Source organism: Aythya ferina (genome assembly GCF_964211825.1).
Source record: "Aythya ferina genome assembly, chromosome: 2".
Classification (NCBI taxonomy): Eukaryota; Metazoa; Chordata; class Aves; order Anseriformes; family Anatidae; genus Aythya; species Aythya ferina.
In genome coordinates this window covers 919,729-941,695 of record NC_140297.1, presented here as the reverse complement: position 1 = coordinate 941,695, position 21,967 = coordinate 919,729, and the positions used below count along the sequence as shown (strand labels likewise).

The window sequence follows — 21,967 nt, the reverse complement described above, 5'->3', positions numbered from 1 at the left end:
CACACGTGACATCTGACTGCTGATGTCACCCCGCACAGATCTAATGTCACCCCCCGCTGCTGATGTCACACAACGTCACTGTGATGCCGCAGAACCCCAAAACGGCCGAGGTTGGAAGGGACCTCTGAAGGTCACCCGGTCGTCACTCTGAGCGTTCTGACGTCATCCCACATCCCTGTGGTGTCACCTGAACAGCTCTGACGTCATCCCAGAGCACCGTGATGTCACCCACACCGCTCTGACGTCACCCCGCGGTGCTCTGGTGCCATCTCACACCCCGCTCTGATGTCACCGCGCACCCCTGTGACGTCACCCACACCGCTCTGACGTCATCTCAGAGCGCCGTGATGTCACCCACACCGCTGACGTCACCCCACACCACTCTGATGTCACCTCACACCCCTGTGACGTCACCCACACCTCTCTGACATCATCTCAGAGTGCCGTGACGTCACCCATGCCACTCTGACGTCACCTCACACACCTGTGACGCCGCCGCTGTCACACCCAACCCTCTGACGTCACCCCCACCCTGTGACGTCACCCAACTCCCTGACATCACCTCCCAGGCCCCTCCCCTCCCCTCCACTTTGGCCCCGCCCCCCCCCCCAAGCACGCGCTGCTCCCGCCCCGCCCCCAGAGCCGGGTCCCGGGGGACGGCCCCGCCCCTCCCGTCCCCTCCTCGATTGGCAGGGGGCGCAGCCAATCAGCGCGGCGCCCTTCGGCCCAATGGGCGGGACGAGCGGGGCGGGGCGGGGCGGGGCGCGCGCTCCCGGCGCGGGCAGCGGGGCCGCGCGGGGCGGCGGCGGCGGCGCGGAGCGGGGCGGGAGGGGCCGGGGGCGGCACCGGCATCGCCACCGGGACCGGGACCGGCACCGGGACCGGGACCAGCACCGGGACCGGCAGCGGGACCTGGCGAGCCGCTCCCCGCCGCCGTCCATCCCCGTGCACCGCCGGTGCCCGCCGTGCGCAGCCGTTACCGGCAGCCCCCCCCCCCGCAGGGCCCGGCATCACGGCGGCCGTGTCGCCCCCCGAGCGGAGGAGGCCCCGCGGGCACCGGGCCGGCGCCATGAAGGAGGGCCGCGAGCGCCTCGTTGCTCTGGGTAAGGCACCGGGGGGCTTCCGGGGGGCTGCTGCCACCGTGCTGCCACCGGACGGGGGCTCGGTGCCGGTGGGGTACGGTGGCACCCGGCTGGAGCACCGGGAGCAGGAACACGACCCCCCCCGGTACGTAGCCCCCTGGCTCGTAGCCCCCCGGCACGTAGCCCCCCGGTACGTAGCCCCCCGGCCAGCCCTTCCCAGGGTGAGCGGGGACGGGGTGGCACCGGGGACGGGGACGGGAGCTTGGGGACAGGCTGCCCCTAGGAAAACAGGCAGCACGGTAAGGTGTCGGGCCAAATCCTGCAGGATTCGCACGATTTTGCCCCAAACGCACCCGTGTCTCCGCAGGGGAATGGCTGGGGACGAAGGCGAGGAGCGAGGAAGGCGACTTGGAGCCCGGCACGGTGCCACCGCAGGAGCAAGGCTGCGGCCACGGCGGCGTCGCTGAACCGAGCCCCGGGGCGGGTGACGGGGGCTTCGTCCCCCCGCCGGTGTTCGCCGAGAGCCCCGGCACGCAGCGGGGGCGGCCGCAGCACGAGTGCATCGAGTGCGGCTTCGGCGCCGAGCAGAAGCCGGAGCTGGTGCGGCACCCGCTGGCACGTGCCACCGCCTGCTCCTACGTCTGCGGCGCCTGCGGCCGGGGTTTCGGCCAGCGCGGTGGTCCCGCGGCACGGCTGGCCGGAGCCCCCCCCGGTGCCAGCGGGTGCGCCGAGGCGGGGGCACCCCGCAAAGAGCGCAAGGAGCTGTCGCTGACGGAGAAGGTGCGGGTGCTGGAGATGCTGGACGGCCCCAAGGTGTCGCAGAGCGAGCTGGCCAAGCGCTTCGGGGTGTCGCAGCCCCAGATCTGCCGCATCATCAAGAACAAGGAGCGGATCCTGAGCGAGTGGCACCACAACAGCAACCCCGAGCGCAAGCGCAAGCGGGAGGGCAAGGACGTGGCCGTGGAGGCCGCGCTGCTGCGCTGGGTGGAGAGCGCCCGCGCGGCCGAGCTCCCCGTCAGCGCCCCGCTCCTGCAGGTCAAGGCCAAAAACCTGGCCGAGGCGCTGGGCAAGCCAGGCTTCGAGCCCAGCGGCAACTGGCTGGCCCGCTTCAGGCTGCGCCACAACATCGCCCTGGAGAAGCCGCCCCGGGAGAGGGGGGACGCGGAGCAGCCGGGGGCCGAGCGCTGGGCCAGCGCGGTGCTGCCCGAGCTGCTGCGCAGCTACGCGCCCTCCGAGGTGTACAGCTGCGGGGAGACGGGGGTCCTCCTGCAGACCCCGCTGGCCGAGGAGGACGAGGCAGCCGGCCCCGGCGGGCGGCTGACGCTGCTGCTCTGCGCCAACGCCGACGGCACGGAGAAGGCGGCGCTGCGGGTGGTGGGGCAGAGCCCCCGGCCCCGCTGCCTGCGCGGCGTTAACCTGCAGCACATGCCCTGGAGCTACCGCGCCAGCGGCCAGGCCCGCCTGACCGCCCCGCTCTTCGCCGAGTGGCTGCAGGACTTCAACGAGGAGATGCGGCGCAAGGGGAAGAGCGTCCTGCTGCTCCTCGACCGGCGCGAGGCGCACCCCTACCTCGAGCTCTCCAACGTCAGGATGGTCTTCGTGCCCCCCGCCGCCGCGCTGGCACAGCCCCTGGACCGCGGCATCGCCAGGGACCTGAAGGGCCACTACCGGCGCCGGCTGCTGACGCGGCTCCCGGCGGCGCGTGGCTCGGAGCAGCCGAGCCTCTTGGATGCCCTGCACATGCTGGTGCAAGCCTGGGGTGACGTGCGCCCGGGGCTCATCGCCAGCTGCTTCCGCGCCGCCGGCTTCAGCCCCGACGCCAGCCCCGACACGCTGCTGGCACCCGTCCGCTTCGGCCAGGAGCAGATCGAGCGCTTCGTGCTGATGGACGAGGGGCTGGAGCGCCTCGGGGAGCCGGCAGACGCCGAAATGGCCGAGGTGGCGGACTGGGACGGGGGGACGGTGGAGGGCGAGGATGCCGAGGAGCCGGTGGTGGCGCAGCCCTGCCCCTCGCAGCCCGAGGTGTGGGACAGCCTGGCCACGCTGCGGCGGTACCTGGAGTGCCGGGCCACCTCCCCGGACCTCTTCCAGGCCTTCTACGCGCTGGAGGACGCCGTGCACGCCTTGTCCACCAGCTCTGGGCGAGCCCTGCATGGGGATGCTTGCGCCAAGCCGTGAGCTGGGCACGTTCTCAGCCACGGTTTTGTGAGCTGGGGCAGCAGCAGCAGCACCCGGTGCCACCGTGGAGCTGCCCCGGGTGGGCTTCACCCCAGGGGGGGACGTTGTTTTGGATGGAGTGGAACGAGGGTGATGCTGCTGTGTTGGTGGTGTCCCCATGCCCGGAGGATCCATCCCGTGTGGCCCCACGAGGGGCTGGCGCAGGTGATCCCAGGGGGCTGGGGGCTGCTCCCCCACAGCGCGGAGCCCGGAGATCTGCAACGGGTGCATTAAACCGGAGCGTCAGCAAACCGCAGAGCGGGTGGCGTTTGTGGTAATTTAGCATAACTTCCAGCGCAGCAATTAGCAGAGCCGCCGCGCTCCCCACCGAGCGCCTCCGGGCTGGGGTTTTGCTGCTGACAGCAGTGGTGCCACCCCCCAGCCTCCCTTTGTCCTGTCACCCTGGGCTGGGGACGTGGGCTGCCCGTCCCAGCGGCACTGCGGCTGCTCCCCAAATCCCGCAGATGGCACCCATGGGTGCCCTGGGGGTCCCCATCATGTGTGCAGGGCCCCAGGAACCCCGTCCCCAGCACGGGGACGCTGCCATCCCCTCCTGCACCAGGATCCAGGAATTGGGATGGGACGGGGCTGTCCCCACAGCTCTGGGGCACCCCGGGGAACCTCATGCCCCCCACCCTGCCAGCACCCTGGTGGGGGTCCCCACTGGGGCCCAGGGAAAGGGTCAGCCCCAGTGTTAAGAGGTCAAACTGGTAAAGGGCACCTTGATCCCAGTACAAATTGGGTCCTGCTGGGTTATTTCCCCAAAAAGTGATGCTGGTGGGGACACGGATGGGAGCCAGGCAGCACGGGGAGAGCTCAGTGTGGGGCAGTGTCTGCAGAGGGATATGGGGGGGGGACACGGGGTGTTTTGGGCAGGGGGGTGCCCCTTGGGACACAAATGGGGCAGGACACACGAGGTGCCCACTGGGGTTCCCAGGGCTCGAGGTGCCCATCGGGGTGCAGCGAGCAGGGTGGGCAATGGGATTTGGGGGTGTGGGGGCAGCTGGCCCAGGCAGAATTCATTGGGGTGCACTGGGGGGGTCCCCTGGTGCTGGGGGTATCCCTGGGGAAACACTGGGCAGGATGAACCCGGGTGATTTTGGGGTGCATAGGGTAGGGGGGGGGTATAAGGGGCACCCTCTGCATTGCATGGGGTGGGTGCAGGGTGCCCATTGGGGTGCTCGGTAGGTTCGCCCAGGGGTACCTGTGGGGGGGGCACAGGGTGAAGGGGGGGGACATGGGGTTGCGAGCAGCAATGGGGGGCTTGGGATGTGGTGCAATGGGCAGGAAGGACGGGGAGGTGCCCGTTTGGGGGCTGGGGGGGGTGCCCGGGCCCCCCAAGGGTGCAGGAGCAGCGTGTGCTGGGGGACATCCATCGGGGTGCACGGCACACGGGGGGCAAGTGGCACAAGGGGGTGCACCGGGAGGGTCTTTGGGGTGTAAACAGCACGAGGGGGGTGCAAACAGCACCGGGGGGGGGTGCAAACGGTGCCTGGAGGGGGTCCTGGGATCCCGGGGGGGGGGTCACACATGGATGCCCAAGGACTGGGGCGCATTGGGCACCCCGGGGGGTGCGGGGCCAGCACCGGGGGGGTACAAATGTGTGTGTGTGGGGGTGGGGGGGATACCGGGAGACATCGGGGGGTGTAGGGGGGGGTCCCCAGTACCGGGGGGAGCAAGGGGGGGGGCGGTTGGGGGCAGACGGGTACCGGGACCCCGCTACCGGGGCGCACGGTGCGGATGGCGCAGGGGGGGGGGGGGGACCCCTTTCGACGTGAACCCCCTTGCTCACCGGTGTCCCCCCCACCCCCGGTAACCCCCCCAACACCCCCCAGGGTAAGGTCGGGGAGGCTTCATCCGACAGGGGGCGGCCGAGCCGCGGCTCCCCGGGCCCCCGCGCGGCGCCGCTCGGAGGCGGAGGAAATGAAGGCGAGTTCCGCCGAGGAGGGAGCCATTACCCGCCGCCACCGGACCTGAACCTTTCCCCAAACCGGCCCCCACGCCGCTTTCCCCCCCCCCCCACCCCTTTCCCCCTTCCCCTTTCCCCGTCTCCCCCCCCCTTCCCCATTGCAAGCCCGGCTCGGTACAGGTAGGCTCCGCCGTGCATGCCCTGCGGGGAGAAACCCTTAAAGGGGGGTGGGGGGAAAAAGCTTCAGGTTGCACCCCCCCTCGTGCTGTTTGCACCCTTTGGGGTGGGGGGGGGCCCGGGGGCAGGCACCGGCCCCAACCCCTTTGTCCCCGGTGCCCGTCGGAAGCGCGAACAAAAGGCGCCCGGTGGAGGGCAGGGCGCCGGCTGTGCCCGGTAGCCCCCCCCCCAAAAAACCCCTCCGGCCCCGGGTGCTGCAGCCCCCCCGATGCAATGAACCAAGCCCCCCCCGGGTCGTCCTCACCACCCCCAGCCCCCGGGGTGAGGCCTTTGCAGGGGGTGCGAGGGGTTGGAGGGGACCCCCGGGGGGCACCCAAGGGCTTGGGGTGGGCGCCCGAGTCCGTAGCAGGGATCCCCGAGGTGTTTGTAGGGGATGGTTGCTGGGTTGTTTTTTTTTTCTGGGTTGATTTTTCTGCCCCCCCCAACCCCATCAGGGGCTGTCCTGAGGTCTTCAGCCCGGCCACGGGATGCTCGGAGGGCAGGGCGTTTGGTGGGGACCGCGCCGTGGGCTGCGGGCGCTCGCGGTGCCCAAGGTCTTTGCCGTGAGGACACGAGACCTGCCCCACGGCCAGGGGCCTCACCACGGTGTGCAGGTTTTCTCCGTCACCTTAGGGGCATTCACCGTGGCCAAGGTCTTCGGGGTTGCCCTGTAGCCCGTGCTGCAAGCCTCAGATGTTGGCCATGGCCAAGGTGTTGACCGTGGCCTTGAGACGCTCGCCATGGCCGTGGTCATCACCCCAGGGCTGTCACCGGCTGCTTTTCGGGGCCCTGAGGTGCTCACCATGGCCTTCACTGTTGTCTTTGCCGTGGCCTTGAGGTGCTTGACATGGTGAAGGACTTTGCCGTAGCTCCAAGGCTCCCTTGATGGACCTGAGAGGTTCACCATGGCCAAGGCCTTCGCCACAGCCCCACGGTGCTCGCTGAGGCCCTAAGGTTTTCACCACCACAGACATGATCAGTGCCGAGGCCTGCAGCACGGCCAAGGTCCTCACCGTGGCCTTGAGATGCTCTCACCATGGCCACAGCCTTCGCCACGGCCCCAACACCTGCTTTTTGGCCAGGGTCTTCACTGCAGCCCTGAAGCCCTGTCCTGTGTCCCTGGTGCTTTTACCAAAACCACCTCGCCACAGCGCTGAGGTGCTTGCCATCACCACGGTCCCCGTTGTGGACCTGAGGTGCTGCCCGTGGCCAAGGCCCTCACTGTGGCCCCGAAGCAGTTGCTGTGGTGCTGAAGTCGTCGCTGTGGCTCCTGCCACAGCCCCGGGATGCTTGCCAAGGCCACATCCTGCAGGCACTCGCCGTGCAGCCAGAGATGCTCGCCACGGCCTCGCCGTGCTCCCCATCGCCCTCAATGCGGTGCCAAGGCCCTCCCCGTGGCCTTGAGGCACTCCCCATCGCCCCGAGGGGCTCCTGACCCTCCTCTGCGTGGCCCTGAGGCACTCGCTGTGGCCCTGAAGCCATGCTGTGGCCCCGGGGTGCTGGCCTGTGCCATGGTCCCAATGCACACACCATGACCACGACCCTCTCCGCGGCCCCCGTGGTAGCTGGCTGGGGGCCCCGGGTTCCTGTGGTTGGAGAGGGCTGGGGGTCCCCGCTGTCACCCCCCCTGCCGTAGGGACCCTGTGGGGTGCCGCACTGCCACCACCCACCGCTGCCCTTTCCTTTTCTCCCCTCCCAGGTGCTCTCGAGCCGGGGCGAGGGGATGAGGTGCCCCCCTGCCGCGTGGTGTGCCGAAGCGGCTCTTTAGATCCTCCCCGGCCCAAGCCTCCCCTGCCATGGATGCCTCGGGGGCTCTTGCTTCGGCTCCCTCCTCCGCGGCTCCCTCGGGCTCCCGCAGCCCCATGTTTCCCCCAGGAGCTGACAGAGAGGAGTGGGGACCGAGGTTCAATTGTGCCCCTTCCACCTCTGCCGCAGCCTCGCAGGCGATGCCAGCATCTGGCCGGAAGAGGAAGGCCAACTTCTCCAATGACGAGACCGAGACACTGGTCTGGAATGTGGTCCGGCACTTCAGCGCCCTGTATGGGTCTGAAGCCCTGCGGGCTCACCCCGTGCGGCGGAAGCAGCTCTGGACCCAAATCCAAAGCCGCGTCAACTTCCTGGGCTACACCGAGCGCTCCATCGACGACCTCAAGCACAAGTGGCGCGACCTGCGGCTGGACGTCAAGAAAAAGATCACCTCCAAGAAGCACCTGCCCATGAACCGCGCTGGCGGGCCGCTGCACAAGCCGCGCCTCACGCCCCTGGAGAAGATGGTGGCTTCCACCTTCCTGCAGGCCAGCCACGACTCGGAGCCCGAAATCATCCTGGACCCAGGTCAGTCGTGGTGGTTCTCTGGGGACAGGAGAGTTGGAGAGGCAGAGTCCTGTGCTGCAGCCCCGCCGGAGCTCTTCGAGTGATGCCCGGCCTGGGAACCCCACCAGGCTGCGGTCCCCCCAGCTCTGGGCTCTGCTGAGCGTTCGTGCTCTGTGCCTGCTGGTGCAGCGTGGATCGTGGAAGATTTGTGGGTTTTGCTCTGATATGAGGTTTATGTCGGGATTACAGCACGCAGCAGGGCTGTGGTCCTGTAATACCTGAAAGCTGCGTGTGCTGGGGTCAAAAACCCACGCTGGAAATAACCTGAGAGCGACAGGAGCGCCTCAAACGTTGTGGGAGTGGGTCTTGGTTTAAAATTCGATGCTGGGTGCCACCTCAAGGCAGCCGGTAGAAGACAGGATGGGATTTTATTGCCCCTGATCTCGTCAGGGATGGTGTCCCTCATGCAGAGGTCAGAGGGAGCAGGAGCAGCTGCTGCGGCACCGAACCGCGCCGTCCTCCCGCTGCATCTCACGGCCGCGCCGCGGTGCTGCATGTGGTCGGGAGGAGCTTTCTTGATGGGGCCGAGCCTTTGAACCGTGCTGTTTCTGCAGAGCACACCTGTGGCTTGGTTCTGCTTTGGGGTAACGCCTGGCTCGTTCTTATGACCAGGCAGTGCTTGAGGGAGGGTGTTGGGAGCTGACTACCCGACACCGTTGTGCTTGCAGTGCTTTGGGCTGGGCCTGCAGGTATTGCCAGCGAGGTTTTGTTGCTGTCCAGGAGGCAAACAACCCCCCTGCCCTTTCATTTCCTGAAAGGGAACGTGTCTGGCTTCTTTATACCCCAAAGGACACCCCAGGTAGTTCCTCTGCCTTCTGCCTTTCAGCTCGGCCCGTCAGGTGCCAGCAGGGACGGGCGGGCAGCGTGGGTCCCGTTTCACTTCTGGAGCAGGCTCAGGCTCTTTCTAAACCAAACACGATTATTGCAGAGCAAACAAGCTCTGGGCTCAAGGCAGAAGCCCTGGGGGCTGTTTAGGGGGTGCCAACCCCCTGTGGGGCTGTGAGGTGATGGTGAGCAGTCGTGCAGGTATCCCTGAGGGAGGCACATCGGTGTGACCGTGTCCCCTGTGCTGTGTCACACCCCTGCACAGTACTCGGGGACCCTTCTCTGGGGGACCCCCGGCTGCCCTTAAAGCCAGGCCACGCGAGCTGGCAGTGCCGTTGTCGCAGCAGCTGATGCTGGATGTTGTCTGTCCCGCAGATCTCTTCTTCCCCGGCGCCACCAAGCAGTCCTTCATGCACCTGCAGCCCGGCGTCAGCCACCCCAGCATCTACATCGACACCAACGGGCAGCCCTCATCCCTGCCCGACGTGGAGGGCTCCGCCGTGCCCCGCCTGGCGGTGCAGAGCCCGGACCCCTCGGTCATCTGCGAGTACAGCCGAGGGGAAGGGCAGAGCAGTTCGGGTAAGGCTGCTCCGGGGCTTTGTGGAGGGGAGGGAGGGTGAGGAGTGTGGATGGGGAAGTGCTGGAGGCCTGCTGGTGGGAGATGTGGTGGTGGTGGTCTGCACGGAGAGCCTGGTCCCGGCACGGGGGGGCTCTCGGCACGGTGCTGGGGTCCCGTGGGTGCTGCTCGTTTGCCTCCTGGGCTGCACATCCCAAAGGGCTGCGGGTGCGTGCCTGTGAACCCAAACTGCCCAGGGCTGCTCGGTGGCGCGAGGAGGAGGCCCTGGCTTCCCCTGCGGCACACGGTGGGCCTGGGGAACTCGCTGCTGCAGGATATAGGGGTGCAGGAACCATGCGAGGAGGGCTGGGCTGAGGGCTGGAGGGACAGAGTGCGTCCGTGTGTCAGGGAGGGGTAAAAGGACAGCACAGAGCAGATGTGGCAGCGAGCTGCGCTCACGGGAAGGTTTCTCTTCTCTTCTCTTCTCTTCTCTTCTCTTTCAGCCGAGTCGGGACCAGAGCTGCGGACTCCGGACATGACAGCCATTTCCCCGTCGCTGCGGAACGAGTCCCTCGTCTCCTACGCCTCCATGTCGGAGGAGGAGGAACGGGAAGGCCGGGAGGGGGAGAGGGGCCACGGCGGGGCCATGGGGCTGCAGCCTGGGCCCGAGGCCCCGATGTCCGCGGAGGAGGACATGAAGCTGTCCCGCCAGGCCATGCTGATCCGCCGCTGCAGCTCCCAGGGCTCCGTCACCTCCCTGCCCGAGGACCCCCTCAACCCCGTGGACGCTCACTCGGACTGGGGACACGAGGGGGTGTCCGACCTGCCCCCCCTGGCCCGCTCGCTCGACTCCTCCTCGCACCCCGAGGAGCAGGCGGGGGGCCCGGGCCCGGAGATGGGCGCTTTGCCCAGGGTACTGATGGGCCCCACCTGGGAGAAGGCGACCGAGGAGGAGCCCCCGGCTCGCTCCCCGCTGCACGGCGGCGCCCTGACGGAGGAGTCGCTGCCCTCCTCCGCCTCCCCCCCGGGGGACGCCCCCGCTGCCCCCGGCCCTGCCCGCGGCGTGGGCTGCTCCCGGCTGCGAGAGGAGCGCCGGGAGAGCTGGAGGACTAACATCCACCACCTGCTGGACCTGGAGGAGCAGTGGGACCAGCTGTACCACCAGGAGCTGGCCATGTGGCAGGAGGAGCGGGCCACGCAGCGCGAGGAGAGGGCCCGCGACCGCGAGCTCCAGTTCCGCCTGCTGGGCGTCCTGACGGACATCCGCGACGAGCTGCGCTACCTGCGCCAGGAGAGGGCCAGCGCCCGGCAGAGCCAGGCGCCCCCGCCCGAGCCCCGGCCGGACCCCAGCCCGCTCCTCGAGCAGCCCAAAGCCGAGCCCAGCTTCCCCGAGCCGCAGGCCGGGAACGCCAGCTGGGCAGAGCCCGCCGTGCCCAGCCGAAGCCCTTTCGGCAACCGGGGCCGGGGGCGGCGCAGGGGGCGGCCGCGTGGCTCTGCCTCCAGACACAGACGGCTCTTCCTCACCAACAGCTAGGGCAGGCGGGGACGCTGTCCCGCGAAGGACGTGGTGTGTGGACGGCCCTCCCTCCCTCCCCACGCAGGGCTCCGGGCGTGCGGTGTGGGTGCCTGGCCACGGACCGACGGGTGTGCTCACGGGGCCGCACGCGCGCGCGTGTGTGTGTGTCACGGAGGCGTGCGGCCGTGAGCGAGGTTATTAGCACCGATTGTGCCACCGTGCCCGGACCCCGTGAGCACGGGGAAGGTGCAAGGGGACAGACACGCGGGCAGCTGGCGTGCGCTCGGCAAGTTTGGAGCACGCCGGCAAGCCCCGGGTCAGGAGGCGGCGATGCATGCTCGTGTGCGAGGTGTACACGCACCCCCGGGAGGTGCCCGCGGCCGTGGCTGAGCCTCTGCTGCCGCGGGCAGCCCGGAGCGAGCGGGGAAGAGGCGTGCATGCGCGGGTGCCAGCGGGGCGTGCGGCGGCGCTAGTCGAGTAGGATTACTACCTTGGGGGGTGGGGAGTTAGGAACACTTAGTCGCGGATGTGCGAGCATTTTATGCAAATCATTTAATGACCTAATTTGCATATAACCGTAAACCTCTGTTAAAAAAAACAAAAAACGAAAAAAAAAAAAATCCCCCAAAAAACAGACAAGCCATCTCTGCGTGTGTGTGTGTGTGTGTGGACTCGGTGCTGGGGTGGCCGTGACCCCCATCCCCACCCCAAACCTCAGCTGTGCGGTGCCGGCCACCGCTCACTCGTGCCGATGCCACGGGTGCTGCTGTGTCATGCTGATAATTCGCCCTGCCCGTGGTGCCTCCTGGCTCTAATCCCCCCCGGTGCCAGCACGGTGCTGCCGTGGCCTGGGGGTTCTGGATGTGCCCGTTTGCTGCAGGGGCTGCGAGCCCACTGTGGGGTTGGGGTCCCCGCCAGCTCCAGCCCTGCTGGGTGACCCGTGTCCAACTGGGCCCCCCCCGGGTGGCCAGGTCCCTTTTGGGGAGGGGGACAAGAAGCAGCTGGAGGCGTGAGATGGGTGCTGGACACTGCAGGCCGGGAGCATTTTATTTGCAGCAACACGATTCAGAAATACATGGCTGGGGGGGTGGGGGTGATGCAGGGAGAGGTGGGCTCCGGTCTCCGTGCGAAGCCCAGGGCTCGATTCCCGGGGGAGGCTTCGCTGCGAACTGGTGCCCAGGAGCGCGGTGAGAACGCAAGAAAAACGATAAATGCTGGAATTTGGTGAGAATTGCTAGAAACAGCTTTACAAGGCAGGGAGTCCCTGCTGGGCTGGGGCTGCTGCTGGCCCTGGGGGACCCAAATGGCCACAGGAGCAGCCTGGCCCTGCCTCTGGCTCCGGAGGTGATGCTGCCACCCTCCTGGGGGGGGCTCCGTGGGGGACAGGGACTTTGGGGGGGACCCCGCGGGGCTGTGGCGAAGGCGCTGCAGCCCAGCACGACTTTATTCCGCGTTGCATCGTCCATACAAAAAAAACGACACCCCAAGCACTGTACAGAGCGGGACGGCGCGGGGAGTAAAAATAAGCAGCGGGGGCTCGGAGTTGGGGGGGGGGGGCAGAGCAGCAGGCGAGGACGGCGGCGGGGGGCAGCGTGGGGGGGGCATGGCAGGCAGCAGCTCCCGTCCATCATCCCCAGATTGTCTGGCAGGGGCGAGCGGCAGGGGGGTGACGAGCGTCCCTCCGTGGTGGGGCTGGGTGGGGGGTGGGGGGCAGAGACCCCCTCCCCACATGCGGGGCAGGTGGCACCACTGCCTGCGCCCCCCCGGCCGGGCGCCCGGATTTGGTACAAAGCTCCGTGGCCGGCGCGTGGCCCCTCTCCCCCCCCCAAAAAAAAAAACGTCCTGGGGAAGGGGGCATCAGTCCGCAGCGGGGCGTCCCCTAATCCCCGGGGGGCAACCCGGGGGGGGGCAGCGGCGGGGGTCCGGCTTCGGCCCCGTGCACGCGCTGGTGGTCCTTGAGGGACTCCTTGTAGCGGAAGCTGCGGCCGCAAGCCGGGCACTGGTAGGGCCGCTCGCCCGTGTGGATGCGCTGGTGCTTGAGCAGGTTCTGCTTGCGGATGAAGCTCTTGCCGCAGGCGGCGCAGACGAAGGGCCGCTCGCCCGTGTGCAGCCGCTGGTGGTTCTGCAGGTGCTCCTTGCGGCTGTAGCACTTGCCGCACTCGGCGCACTTGTAGGGCCGCTCGCCGCGGTGGATCATCTGGTGCCGCACCAGCCCCGAGTGGCAGTTGAAGCTCTTGCCGCACTCGGCGCAGGGGTAGGGGCGCTCGGCCGCGTGGCTCCGCTGGTGGATCCGCAGGCTCTTCTTGCCGCTGAAGCTCTTCCCGCACTCGGCGCAGCCGTGAGGACGCTCCTCCGAGGGTGCCGCCGCTGCCGGGACCCCCCCCGGCTCAGCCCCCGGCCCCGGTTCCGCACCCAGGGTTTTGCCCAGTCTGTGCTGTGCGGGCAGGGCCCCCCCGGCCACCGCTGCCTGTCCCTCGGGGCTCCCGAAGCCCGAGCCTGGGAAGAGCAGCTCCGTCGAGGCACCCGGCAGCACCTCCTCTGGGGGCTCGGCACGGGGACACCGCTCCTCCGTCTTCACCATCAGCCCCTCGCTGGCTAAAGGGGGAAAAAGGCCACGGTCAGCAGCTGCCGGGGAGCGGGGATGGCCCCAAATTGGGGGGCAGCACCCACAACCAGCCCAAAGCTGTGGGGATGATGTCCCTGGTGCCTCCCTGCCCGACCCTAACGCATTTTTTAAGCATGGCCAGGGCATAGGAATGGCTGCAACGACCGAAATCAGTGGGAGCAGGGGCTCTGCCACCCCTGGCACCCGGTTGGGGTCTCCCCCAGGGCTGTTCCTGAGCTGCACCAGCATGGACAGGGCCTGCAGAGGCCGTGGGGAAGAGCAGGACCCGCACAGCTCCTGCTGGGCTGAGAACTCCCCCCCCACAGCTCAGGCTCAGGCATCGCTCACCGGGGCCGGGACCGGTCAGGATTTCCCTCTCCGGCAGCTCCCAGGGCTCCCTGACGCACGGCTCTTCCTCCTGCTTGATCCACGACAAGAAGTCGTGCGCCGTGATCAGGGCGTCCGCACCTGTGGGGAAGGGAGGGGAGGGGGCCTCAGGGTGGGACAGGGAGGAAAACGCTCCAAAAAGCCGGCACCGAGCGCCCGGCTGGCGCATCCCACGGGCGGTGCCGGCCTCACCTGCACAGGGGTCCGCGGGCATCCCCCGGTCCTCCCCGAACTGCTGCTCCCCCACGAACGCCACCTCCTGCTTGATCCGGGACAGGATGTCGGAGGTGGAGATCAGCGGCTCTGTTTGCAAGGAGAGACTTGGCTGGGGCCAGGCTGCAGCCACCCCGTGCGGCCCCGCTCCTTGCCGGGGCGCTGGGAATGGCCATGGGGTGGGGGTCCCATAGCGGTGACAGGGCCTCAAACACCCCTATAGGAGCTGTAGGATGGGTGGCCATGGGACATTCCCTGGGGACGGGTGGCCACGGGACATCCTATGGGGATGGGTGGCCATGGGATGTTCCCTGGGGACGGGTGGCTATGGGATGTCCCACAGAGATGGGTGACCCCAGGACATCCCACGGAGATGGGTGACCACAGGACATCCCACAGGGATGGGTGACCATGGCACGGCCTATATGGACAGGTGACAGCCACACAGCCCTTAGGGACGGGACGCTGGGGACGTGCGCCCTAAATGCAGGAGGGAGGGAGCGGGGCCGGAGCAGAGCCCGTCAGGAGGAGCCGCCCGAGCCGATGCCTCACCCGCGCAGGCGTCCGCCGGCAGCTCCCGGGGCTCCAGGTCCCTCTGCTCGGGGACGCAGGGCACCTCCCCGCGCTCCAGCCGGGGCTGTGGGTCGCTCCTGGCCAGGGCTGCGTCTGCTCAAGGAGGGGAGACAGCGCGGGGTCGCAGCGGCGGCCGAGATCTCCCCGTCGTGGGGCCGGGGAGAGGCGGCGCCGAACGCCCCCGGCTGCCGGGAAAAGGGCAAAAAGGGCAAAAAGGGCAAAAAGGGCTGTTTACCCAGGGAGATCAAAGACTCGTAGTTCTCCTTCACCAGGTTATTGTACAGCTCCTTCTGCCACTCCTCCAAATTCTTCCACTCCTCCGCCGAGAAGTAGACGGCAATGTCAACAAACGTCACCGGCACCTGCAGGGACAGGTCCGCGGGCAGCTCAGCGGCGCCTGTCCCCGTCCCTCCGACATCCCGGCCACGGGGACTCGTGCAGCCCCCACAGACAGCCCCCAAAGGGCTCCCGAGCCCCCTTCATGCCCACCCCGGCCCTGCCCACCTTGGGCACCTCTCCCCGGGGGCCGGGGGGCAGGCGCAGCACCCAGAAGTTCCTGTTCTTCAGCAGGTTCTCCACGTTCTCCAGGCGCCGCTGCAGCAGCCCGTACTCCTGGATGAGGGTGCCCAGCACGGCCCACTTGCTCTCCAGCTGGTTGCCGAACTCCATGGCGGTTTTCTCGCAGTCCAGGAGCTTTTTCTCGGCCGTGCCGGAGCGGCCCTCCAGGCTGAGCAGGCGGGTGGCCAGCAGGTCGATCTTCCTCTCCATCGCCTGCACCGTGGCCACCACGGTCCAGAGCGAGGCCTCGGCGGAGTGCAGCTGCGCCTCCCGCACGTGCGCCCGCTCGGGCAGCAGCGGCGGCTGCAGCGGCATCAGGTGGGGGGGCTCCACGTTCCACTCCTGCACCTGCATGGCGAAGGGGGAGGCTGGGGAGGGGGCACGCCGGGTGCTGCCCCCACCACCACCTCCCGGACCCCGCGGGTACCCCCGTGCCGTGCCCAGGTCCCCAGCTGTGCCATCGGGAGGGCGCAGGGTCCCTCCTGCCCCCCTGATCCTTTTCTTTTGGGGGATTTTCTGGCCGTGTCTGGGTGGAGGAAGGAGCAGGGTGGGCAGGGAGCAGTGGGGTCACCGGAGCATCGGGGGTCAGCAGGGCACGGGGACATCCCGGGGCTGGAGCCCCTGGTGGAGCATCCCGGGGACATGGGGGCATCGTGGGGACAACGGGGACATCGTGGGGACATGGGGACATCGTGGGGACATGGGAGCATCCGAGAGGAACGTGGGCATCCCGGACAGGGCTGCAGGGGGACATCCTGGGGGGGAAGATGGGGACATCCAGGAGGGAGATGGGGACATCCCGGGGGCATGGGGGCATCCCGGGGGGGAGATGGGGACACCCAGGGGGACACGAGGACACCCAGGGGGGACACGGAGGCATGCAGGGGGGGCCACGGGGCCACTCGGGTCCATTTGGGGGGGGTCTGGGGGCTCCGCTCCTTGTCCCCAGCGCCTTTTCCAGGGACCCCCGAGCCGGAGAAGCGGAACCGGAGCGGGACCGGAGCGGGACCGGAGCGGGACCGGAGCGGGGCCCCGTCGGGGAGCGCCCCAGCAGCGCGGGCGGGGCGGCTCCGCCTCCGGGCCGGGGCCGGGGCTCGGGACCGGGGCCGGGCTGATCGGGGGAGCCCCGAACCGAGCCGGGCAGGGCCGAACCGGGCCCGTTCTTACCTGGGCGGGCGCCCACTCGGCCATGGCCCCGCGGAGCTGGGCCGGGCCCCGTTGGCTGGGGCCGGGCCGCGGCGGGGAGAGCTGGCTGCCGCCGGGCCCGGGGCCGTTCCCGGAGCCGTTCCCGGAGCCGTTCCCGGAGCCGTTCCCGGGGCCGTTCCCGGGGCAGTTCCCGGGGCCGGTGCCGGGGCCGCTGTCGGTGGCTGAGCGCTGCGGGCCGGGCCCCGCCGCCCCGCCGAGGAGCCAGGGGCAGCCGGGGAATTGCATCCGCCTCGCCGGTGCTTGGCGGGCGCGGGCGGGGGGAGAGCGAGCGAGGAGCGAGGAGCACTGCCGCCTACCGGCCCGGCACCGGCACCGGGAACGGGAATGGGACCGGGAGAGGCACCGGGAGAGGCACCGGGAGGAGTGGGACCGGGAGTGGGACCGGGAGAGGCTCCTTCTTTCGCCCCCTCCCCGTGGGACGCGGCTGGCCCGGGGCGCTCCGTGGGGCTTCCCTGTGCGGGACGGGGGTGGAAGGGGGGCAGGGGACAAGGGGGACAAGGAGGGGGACAGGAGGGGACAAGGAGGGGGATGAAGGGGACACTGGGGATCAGAAGGGACAAGCAGGACAAGGGGGGGGACAAGGGGGATCAGGAGGACAAGGGGGACAAGGAGGGGGACCAGGGGTACCAGAGGGGACAAGGAGGGACAAGGGGGACAAGGAAGGGGACAAGAGAGACAGGAGGGGACACTGAGAATCAGAAGGGACAAGTGGGACAAGGGAGGGACAAGGGGGACCAGGAGGACAAGGGGGACAAGGAGAGGGACTAGGGGGACCAGAGGGGACAAGGAGGACAAGGAGGGACAAGGGGGACAAGGAGAGGGACAAGGAGGGGAGCAAGGGGGACCAGAGGGGACAAGGAGGGACAAGGGGAACAGGAGGGGACAAGGAGGGGGACTAGGGGGACCAGAGGGGATTTCTTCATGGAGAGGGTGGCCAACGGGAGCGTGGGTTGGTGCACCCAGCGTGCTGGGCTCTGGTTCAGCTTCTTGTCACAGAATCCCAGCCCAATTGGGGCTGGAGGCCCCCTCAGGGTCCCTCTGGTCCCAGGTGTGCTCCAGCAGCCCCCAGAGCTGCCCTTGTTCCTACTGTTTAGGAGAAATTCAGAGAGTTTAAAACGAAAAATGATTTATTTGTGAATGTGTTTCTGTCACTGCTACTCCTGACAAGGCGTTGGGTGTTACTTAGTGTGGCAAGCTTTACATTTTCAGGGTGACTTTTAATAAATAAATAAATAAACAAACAAACAAATAATAATAATGAGAATGAGTTGGAAATTCTCTTTAAAGAATACCCAACTTGTTAAAGACCTGGCTTTTTTTTCCTTCTGGCTGCACAAACCCGACAGTTTACCCAGTCACTTGTGTTTCCCCATGAACCTTATTTCTCAAGGCGAGCACAGATTCTCAGCTGAGGTTTCCTATCCAGGAACACCGTCTATGAAGCACTCCTGCTCTCCCTGCTATGAGAATCGGGGCAGTTTGTTCCGCAGCAGGTCAAACTCCACAACTGGAGAATTAAAACAAAGCCTCCCAGAGAGGAATTCAGAGAATCTCGTGATTCCCATTCACGTTTTTGGCCATTCCTTACCTGAGTCTTTTTACAGTTTCTGCGGCCCCTCTGCTGGCTTCCCACCATCTCCTTCCCGTGCTCCTAGCAGTTACCACACTAGAGGATTCCCATATTTCCACCCCACTTCATTCAGGTTTGTTCCATTCTGCCTTAGTCTAAGCTTTGGACTAGAATTATTGCTTATGTCACCGCCTTTTGATGCTTACCTTATGCTGCTTTTTGTTTCCTTTTAATTTAAGGAGCATGCTCATTATGCAAATAATTTATCTATGGTGCTAAGCGAGATGTTGCTGCATGGTAACACAAGACACCTGAAGAGATGCACAGCCCAGTAGAAGTGCACCTGCAGAAGGGCATCACAGCACACCGGTGCCAAACATCTCAAAAACAGGGTCCTGCTTTGCTCTACCGTGAATTTAATTAAAAACGTTCCAAGTCCTTTTGCATTGGGCAAAAATCTTTAATGTTTTCAGTGTCTTTTGTCAACAGAGATTGAAACCACAATGCTTAAATACATCGTCAGAAATGATATCAGAAATAATATCAGAAATTATTATAAACTTCAAAAATAGTTAACAGCAACATGTTGAGCAATTCTAGCACACAATCTATGCTTAATCATTATAGATGTAAGCCTGGTCTCAATCAAGGCAAGGTTCTTACCAGCATCAGTAGAGCCAGCAGCACTGGAAACACTGGGAACAAACCCAATAGAAGTTATCTTTTTTTTAAAGCTGAGTCCTTGCATTAACATCTCTGCACTTTTTATACCCTAAGCAGAGAGCACCTCACCACAGCAGTGCAGCAACACTCCGAAGGCACCTGGAAGAAGCTGTTTCTCCTTGCACATGCTCCAAATTTCAGGTGGGAGGAAGGGACGTTAGGTGTAATCCACCCACCTTGAAGCCCTTCTGCTTGCAGAGGAAAGAAAACTTCCACAAAGGTTTTCACAAAACCAGAGACACAAAGACTCCCACTTCCTGCTGCTTCTGCCTCTCCTTTATCAGGACACAATCAAGTCATTCCAACACGACGTCCACCTGGCTCTGAATTTCCCCTGGTTCTAAACTTTTGTTCTTCAGGTAAGGCCATGAAGACTTTTTGCAGCAATTAACTCCTCCAGCTACTCGTGTTCACCCTCACTGTGCCCACTGCTAACCCAGGGAGCCAATTTTCTGATGCTTCTCACGTGGGAGACATCCAGTTTTATTAAGCAAAGATGAAGAGGTTTGGGAATGTTGTAAAACTCAGCATTTTGGGCAAGCGAGATTTTACACACCGTCACTATTTCGGGTCACCCCACTGGCTGCGTGGCTTTCCACCTCTAACTCCGTTTAATGTCTCCACTTAAACCTCGAAACAAGGTGATTATTTTCACTCCAACACACAAAAATCTCCAATGTAAGCGACCATCTGTGCCTGGTCTTCCCCTGGGACGGCTGCTCCTCAGCCCCACGCTTGCAGCACAGGGCTAGGAAGGTCTTAACACGGAGGATTTACGTTCAGCAGCTCCTGAACAAACAGCCGTAGGAGTGTGACGTGCCAAATTCAGCCCTGCTGTTCCAGGTGCTCTTTGTTTCGCAGAAGGAAGGAGTTCTGCTAAAATGGTGCTTTCCAGGAGCTGCCTCGCTGCAAAGAATCCCCATTCAGGAGCATCCAGCACGCCGGCAGCTACTAAGGCATCACGTTGCGTGGGAGAAGGATAAAAGAAATGCTGTCCCCAGGGTAAATTTTAAGAAGAAAATAAGGAGAAGTGAGTGATAAAAGAGTTTTCTGGAAGCTGCTCCTGCTTTGGGGATGGGCAGGGATCCCTCGGGGCCATGAGTACTCCCTTAATCTCCTTCAGGATTTACCAAGCTCCATCCCAGCCCCAGTTGTTTCCTGGTCTGCTGTTCCTCGAGGGAAGCCAAGGACAGAACTTCATTCACGGCCTCAGTGCAGAACACGAGCTTTGCACAGGAGGCAGCTCTACCTTTTTGATCCTTGCCCTCAGCTGGAATAAGGAAAAACGCTGAGCATCACCAGCCTGCAGGGAGATGTGTGATGTGCAAACCCCGTCTCCACAGGACTCCTTTCCCCTCTGCTAATCCTCTCTCCAGCTGAAGCCACTGCCTCTTTTTGGCTTCCAGGGAAGAGTTTTTTCACCTGTACTTCACACTTACATGAAGAACATACCTGTGTGCCTTGCCAGAATCTCCAAAACTGGCATCTCCTGCACTGTGAATAAATTTTTGAAACAACTGATTCTGGTTATTTCCATGCAACAGCACCTTCACTGCCACCATTACTGTCCCATCAGTGTTTTTGTTTTTATTTTTTATTTTTTTTTCTGTGTGTGTTACACCAAACCCAACCCTTCACTTCAGCCTGAGCTCCCAAGCTCCCAGAAGCTCCATTTTCTGCTCACAACTCTGCAGACAATCCTGTTCAGATCGTATCTTGGTCTTCTCGAACATGAAAACCCCCAGCAATTTTCTGCTTAAATTTTCTGCTTAAATTGTTCTGCCTAAATGTTCTGCTTAAACACAGCCATTTTCTAGCACAGGCTGCTTTGTGCATCCGAATGTTCCTTTAATAATGCTTTCGGTACAGTCAATGCTGCTGTGTGGAACTCCCCCTCCCAGACATGAATCATCTAGCCACCAATTAAAACCAGCTCCTAATCAATGCCTCTTTGGCTGGCACCAACCCTGCCATGCTTGGGTTTGATTCGGTTTTACAAAACTGCCTCATCCTAAACCTTCCCCTGTAATTGATCCATGACTAGAACCATCACCTCTGGTGGATTATTTGCTAACAATGAAAAATCCATCCCAGGGAAGCTTTGGGCACAGTAGTTACAGGCCCATGTTGTGAGTTGCAAGTGATTTGTACGCCTGGGTTTCTCTGTAAAACTTTTTTTACTCGCTGTCCACTTGTAAGGCCTCTCTCCTGTCTGAGTTTTCTGGTGTCAGATCAGATCTGCGAGGCGACCAACGCTTTTCCTGCAGTCTGTGCATACGTCTGACCATACCTGATTCCTTCTGGTGTGAATCTGCTTTTGTTTTAACAGCCCTGTTTTCAGTTTAGAGGTTTTCTGACATGCTGCGCACACACACAGCCTCTCTCCCGTCTGGGTTTCCTGGTAAAGAAGGATCTCTTGGAATTCGTCAGGCTCTCCTCTCCCAGGAGGGCTGTTACCTCTTCTGCTTCCTGTTGTTCGATTTGCCTGACCTGCTCCCGAATTGCGATGGCTCTCAGATGTTACCCCCTTGACTGAAACTTGGACGTGGAGTCCTGGGATCCTCCTGAACACGATCCAAACAGCTCCGTATTTCCTGAGCTCTGAGCCTGATCCCAGCAGCACCACAGCCTGGAACAAAAAGATTCCAAACTTTACCTGATGTGATCTAATATAAACTTCCAAAGAACAAAACCTTATTTATTGTGAGTAGTCTGTACAAACAGAACAAGTTTGGGAACAAAAAGCAGGGATGCATTAGAACCCCCCTCCCTCTGATCCTAGAAGCTAGATCCTTAGTATGCTGCCAGTTTAATTTTTGGCTGGTCTGAGGCCATCACACACCTGTGCTGAGACCTGCAGGAATTTCTCTTTTCCTCAGAATCCCGCTGCTCCTTGACACGTGGCACTTCCCTCGGCCGGATATCGATGTTGGGAACAGGACAGCCTGCACAGGGAACACGGGGAAACAATAACCACCATTTCCACGTTCTGACACCTCCCCCAAATCCCCAGTTACAAAGGTATTGCCTAACCTACTTTAATTCCCAATGTAGGAACGATAAGTCACAGGAAGACCAGTGCTGAGGATGGCTTCGTGTCATGCTATTCGCTTCCAGTCTCCAAGCCCTGTACTTTCTCTCTGCCCTTTTTTGTAGCATGACTCATTTTCATTAATTTACACGAAAAATACTGCCTTTTTCTTTCTCAAAGAGCAACATTTTGGGCCCTAGAGCTAGAAGCAAACACTCCGTGATACTGTTTTCTAGCAAAAGCCTGCATAACCCTCTGTCCAAACACACCTCTCTCTTCTGCTCTGGAGACAAAACCAAAGAGCAGGTAACTGCAAATCACTTCCACAGCTGCTCGGGCATACAGGATGAGTAGGCAGCAGTATTTGTCTTCCAATTCTTAAAATATCCCAGAAATGGTAGCTAAAA

General features: G+C 63.8%; 3 protein-coding genes across 3 annotated transcripts; 2 read left to right on the top strand and 1 right to left on the bottom strand.

The window, feature by feature from the left end:
- Nucleotides 1-805: 805 nt before the first annotated feature.
- On the top strand, nucleotides 806-3,794 carry ZNF589 (zinc finger protein 589). Its single transcript, XM_084509109.1, has 2 exons — nucleotides 806-1,103; nucleotides 1,450-3,794. The coding sequence occupies exons 1-2, from the start codon at nucleotides 1,070-1,072 to the stop codon at nucleotides 3,258-3,260; spliced, it is 1,845 nt and encodes a 614-aa protein (XP_084365235.1). The 5' UTR covers nucleotides 806-1,069; the 3' UTR covers nucleotides 3,261-3,794.
- A 1,446-nt stretch (nucleotides 3,795-5,240) lies between these two features.
- Nucleotides 5,241-11,333, top strand: LOC311431550 (uncharacterized protein). Its single transcript, XM_084509110.1, has 4 exons — nucleotides 5,241-5,388; nucleotides 7,124-7,758; nucleotides 8,998-9,201; nucleotides 9,682-11,333. The coding sequence occupies exons 2-4, from the start codon at nucleotides 7,221-7,223 to the stop codon at nucleotides 10,710-10,712; spliced, it is 1,773 nt and encodes a 590-aa protein (XP_084365236.1). The 5' UTR covers nucleotides 5,241-5,388; nucleotides 7,124-7,220; the 3' UTR covers nucleotides 10,713-11,333.
- A 376-nt stretch (nucleotides 11,334-11,709) lies between these two features.
- Nucleotides 11,710-16,530, bottom strand: LOC311431548 (zinc finger protein 783-like). Its single transcript, XM_084509108.1, has 7 exons — nucleotides 16,198-16,530; nucleotides 14,977-15,378; nucleotides 14,708-14,834; nucleotides 14,452-14,565; nucleotides 13,879-13,989; nucleotides 13,648-13,767; nucleotides 11,710-13,289 (listed from the first exon to the last, which is right to left on the bottom strand). Exons 1-7 carry the CDS (start codon nucleotides 16,459-16,461, stop codon nucleotides 12,574-12,576), a joined length of 1,854 nt encoding a protein of 617 aa, XP_084365234.1. The 5' UTR covers nucleotides 16,462-16,530; the 3' UTR covers nucleotides 11,710-12,573.
- Nucleotides 16,531-21,967: the final 5,437 nt, after the last annotated feature.

Bases quoted from the DNA above. Each gene is read 5' to 3' on its own strand.
- LOC311431548 (XM_084509108.1), bottom strand. From the start codon at position 16,461: ATGCAATTCCCCGGCTGCCCCTGGCTCCTCGGCGGGGCGGCGGGGCCC. The intron at 14,835-14,976 runs GTGGGCAGGGCC...CTGTCCCTGCAG, and splicing joins CCCGGGGAGAGGTGCCCAAG to GTGCCGGTGACGTTTGTTGA. The intron at 13,990-14,451 runs GTGAGGCATCGG...CCTTGCAAACAG, and splicing joins GCCGGCGGACGCCTGCGCGG to AGCCGCTGATCTCCACCTCC.
- LOC311431550 (XM_084509110.1), top strand. From the start codon at position 7,221: ATGGATGCCTCGGGGGCTCTTGCTTCGGCTCCCTCCTCCGCGGCTCCC. The intron at 7,759-8,997 runs GTCAGTCGTGGT...TCTGTCCCGCAG, and splicing joins CGAAATCATCCTGGACCCAG to ATCTCTTCTTCCCCGGCGCC. The intron at 9,202-9,681 runs GTAAGGCTGCTC...CTTCTCTTTCAG, and splicing joins GGAAGGGCAGAGCAGTTCGG to CCGAGTCGGGACCAGAGCTG.
- ZNF589 (XM_084509109.1), top strand. From the start codon at position 1,070: ATGAAGGAGGGCCGCGAGCGCCTCGTTGCTCTGG. The intron at 1,104-1,449 runs GTAAGGCACCGG...GTGTCTCCGCAG, and splicing joins CGAGCGCCTCGTTGCTCTGG to GGGAATGGCTGGGGACGAAG.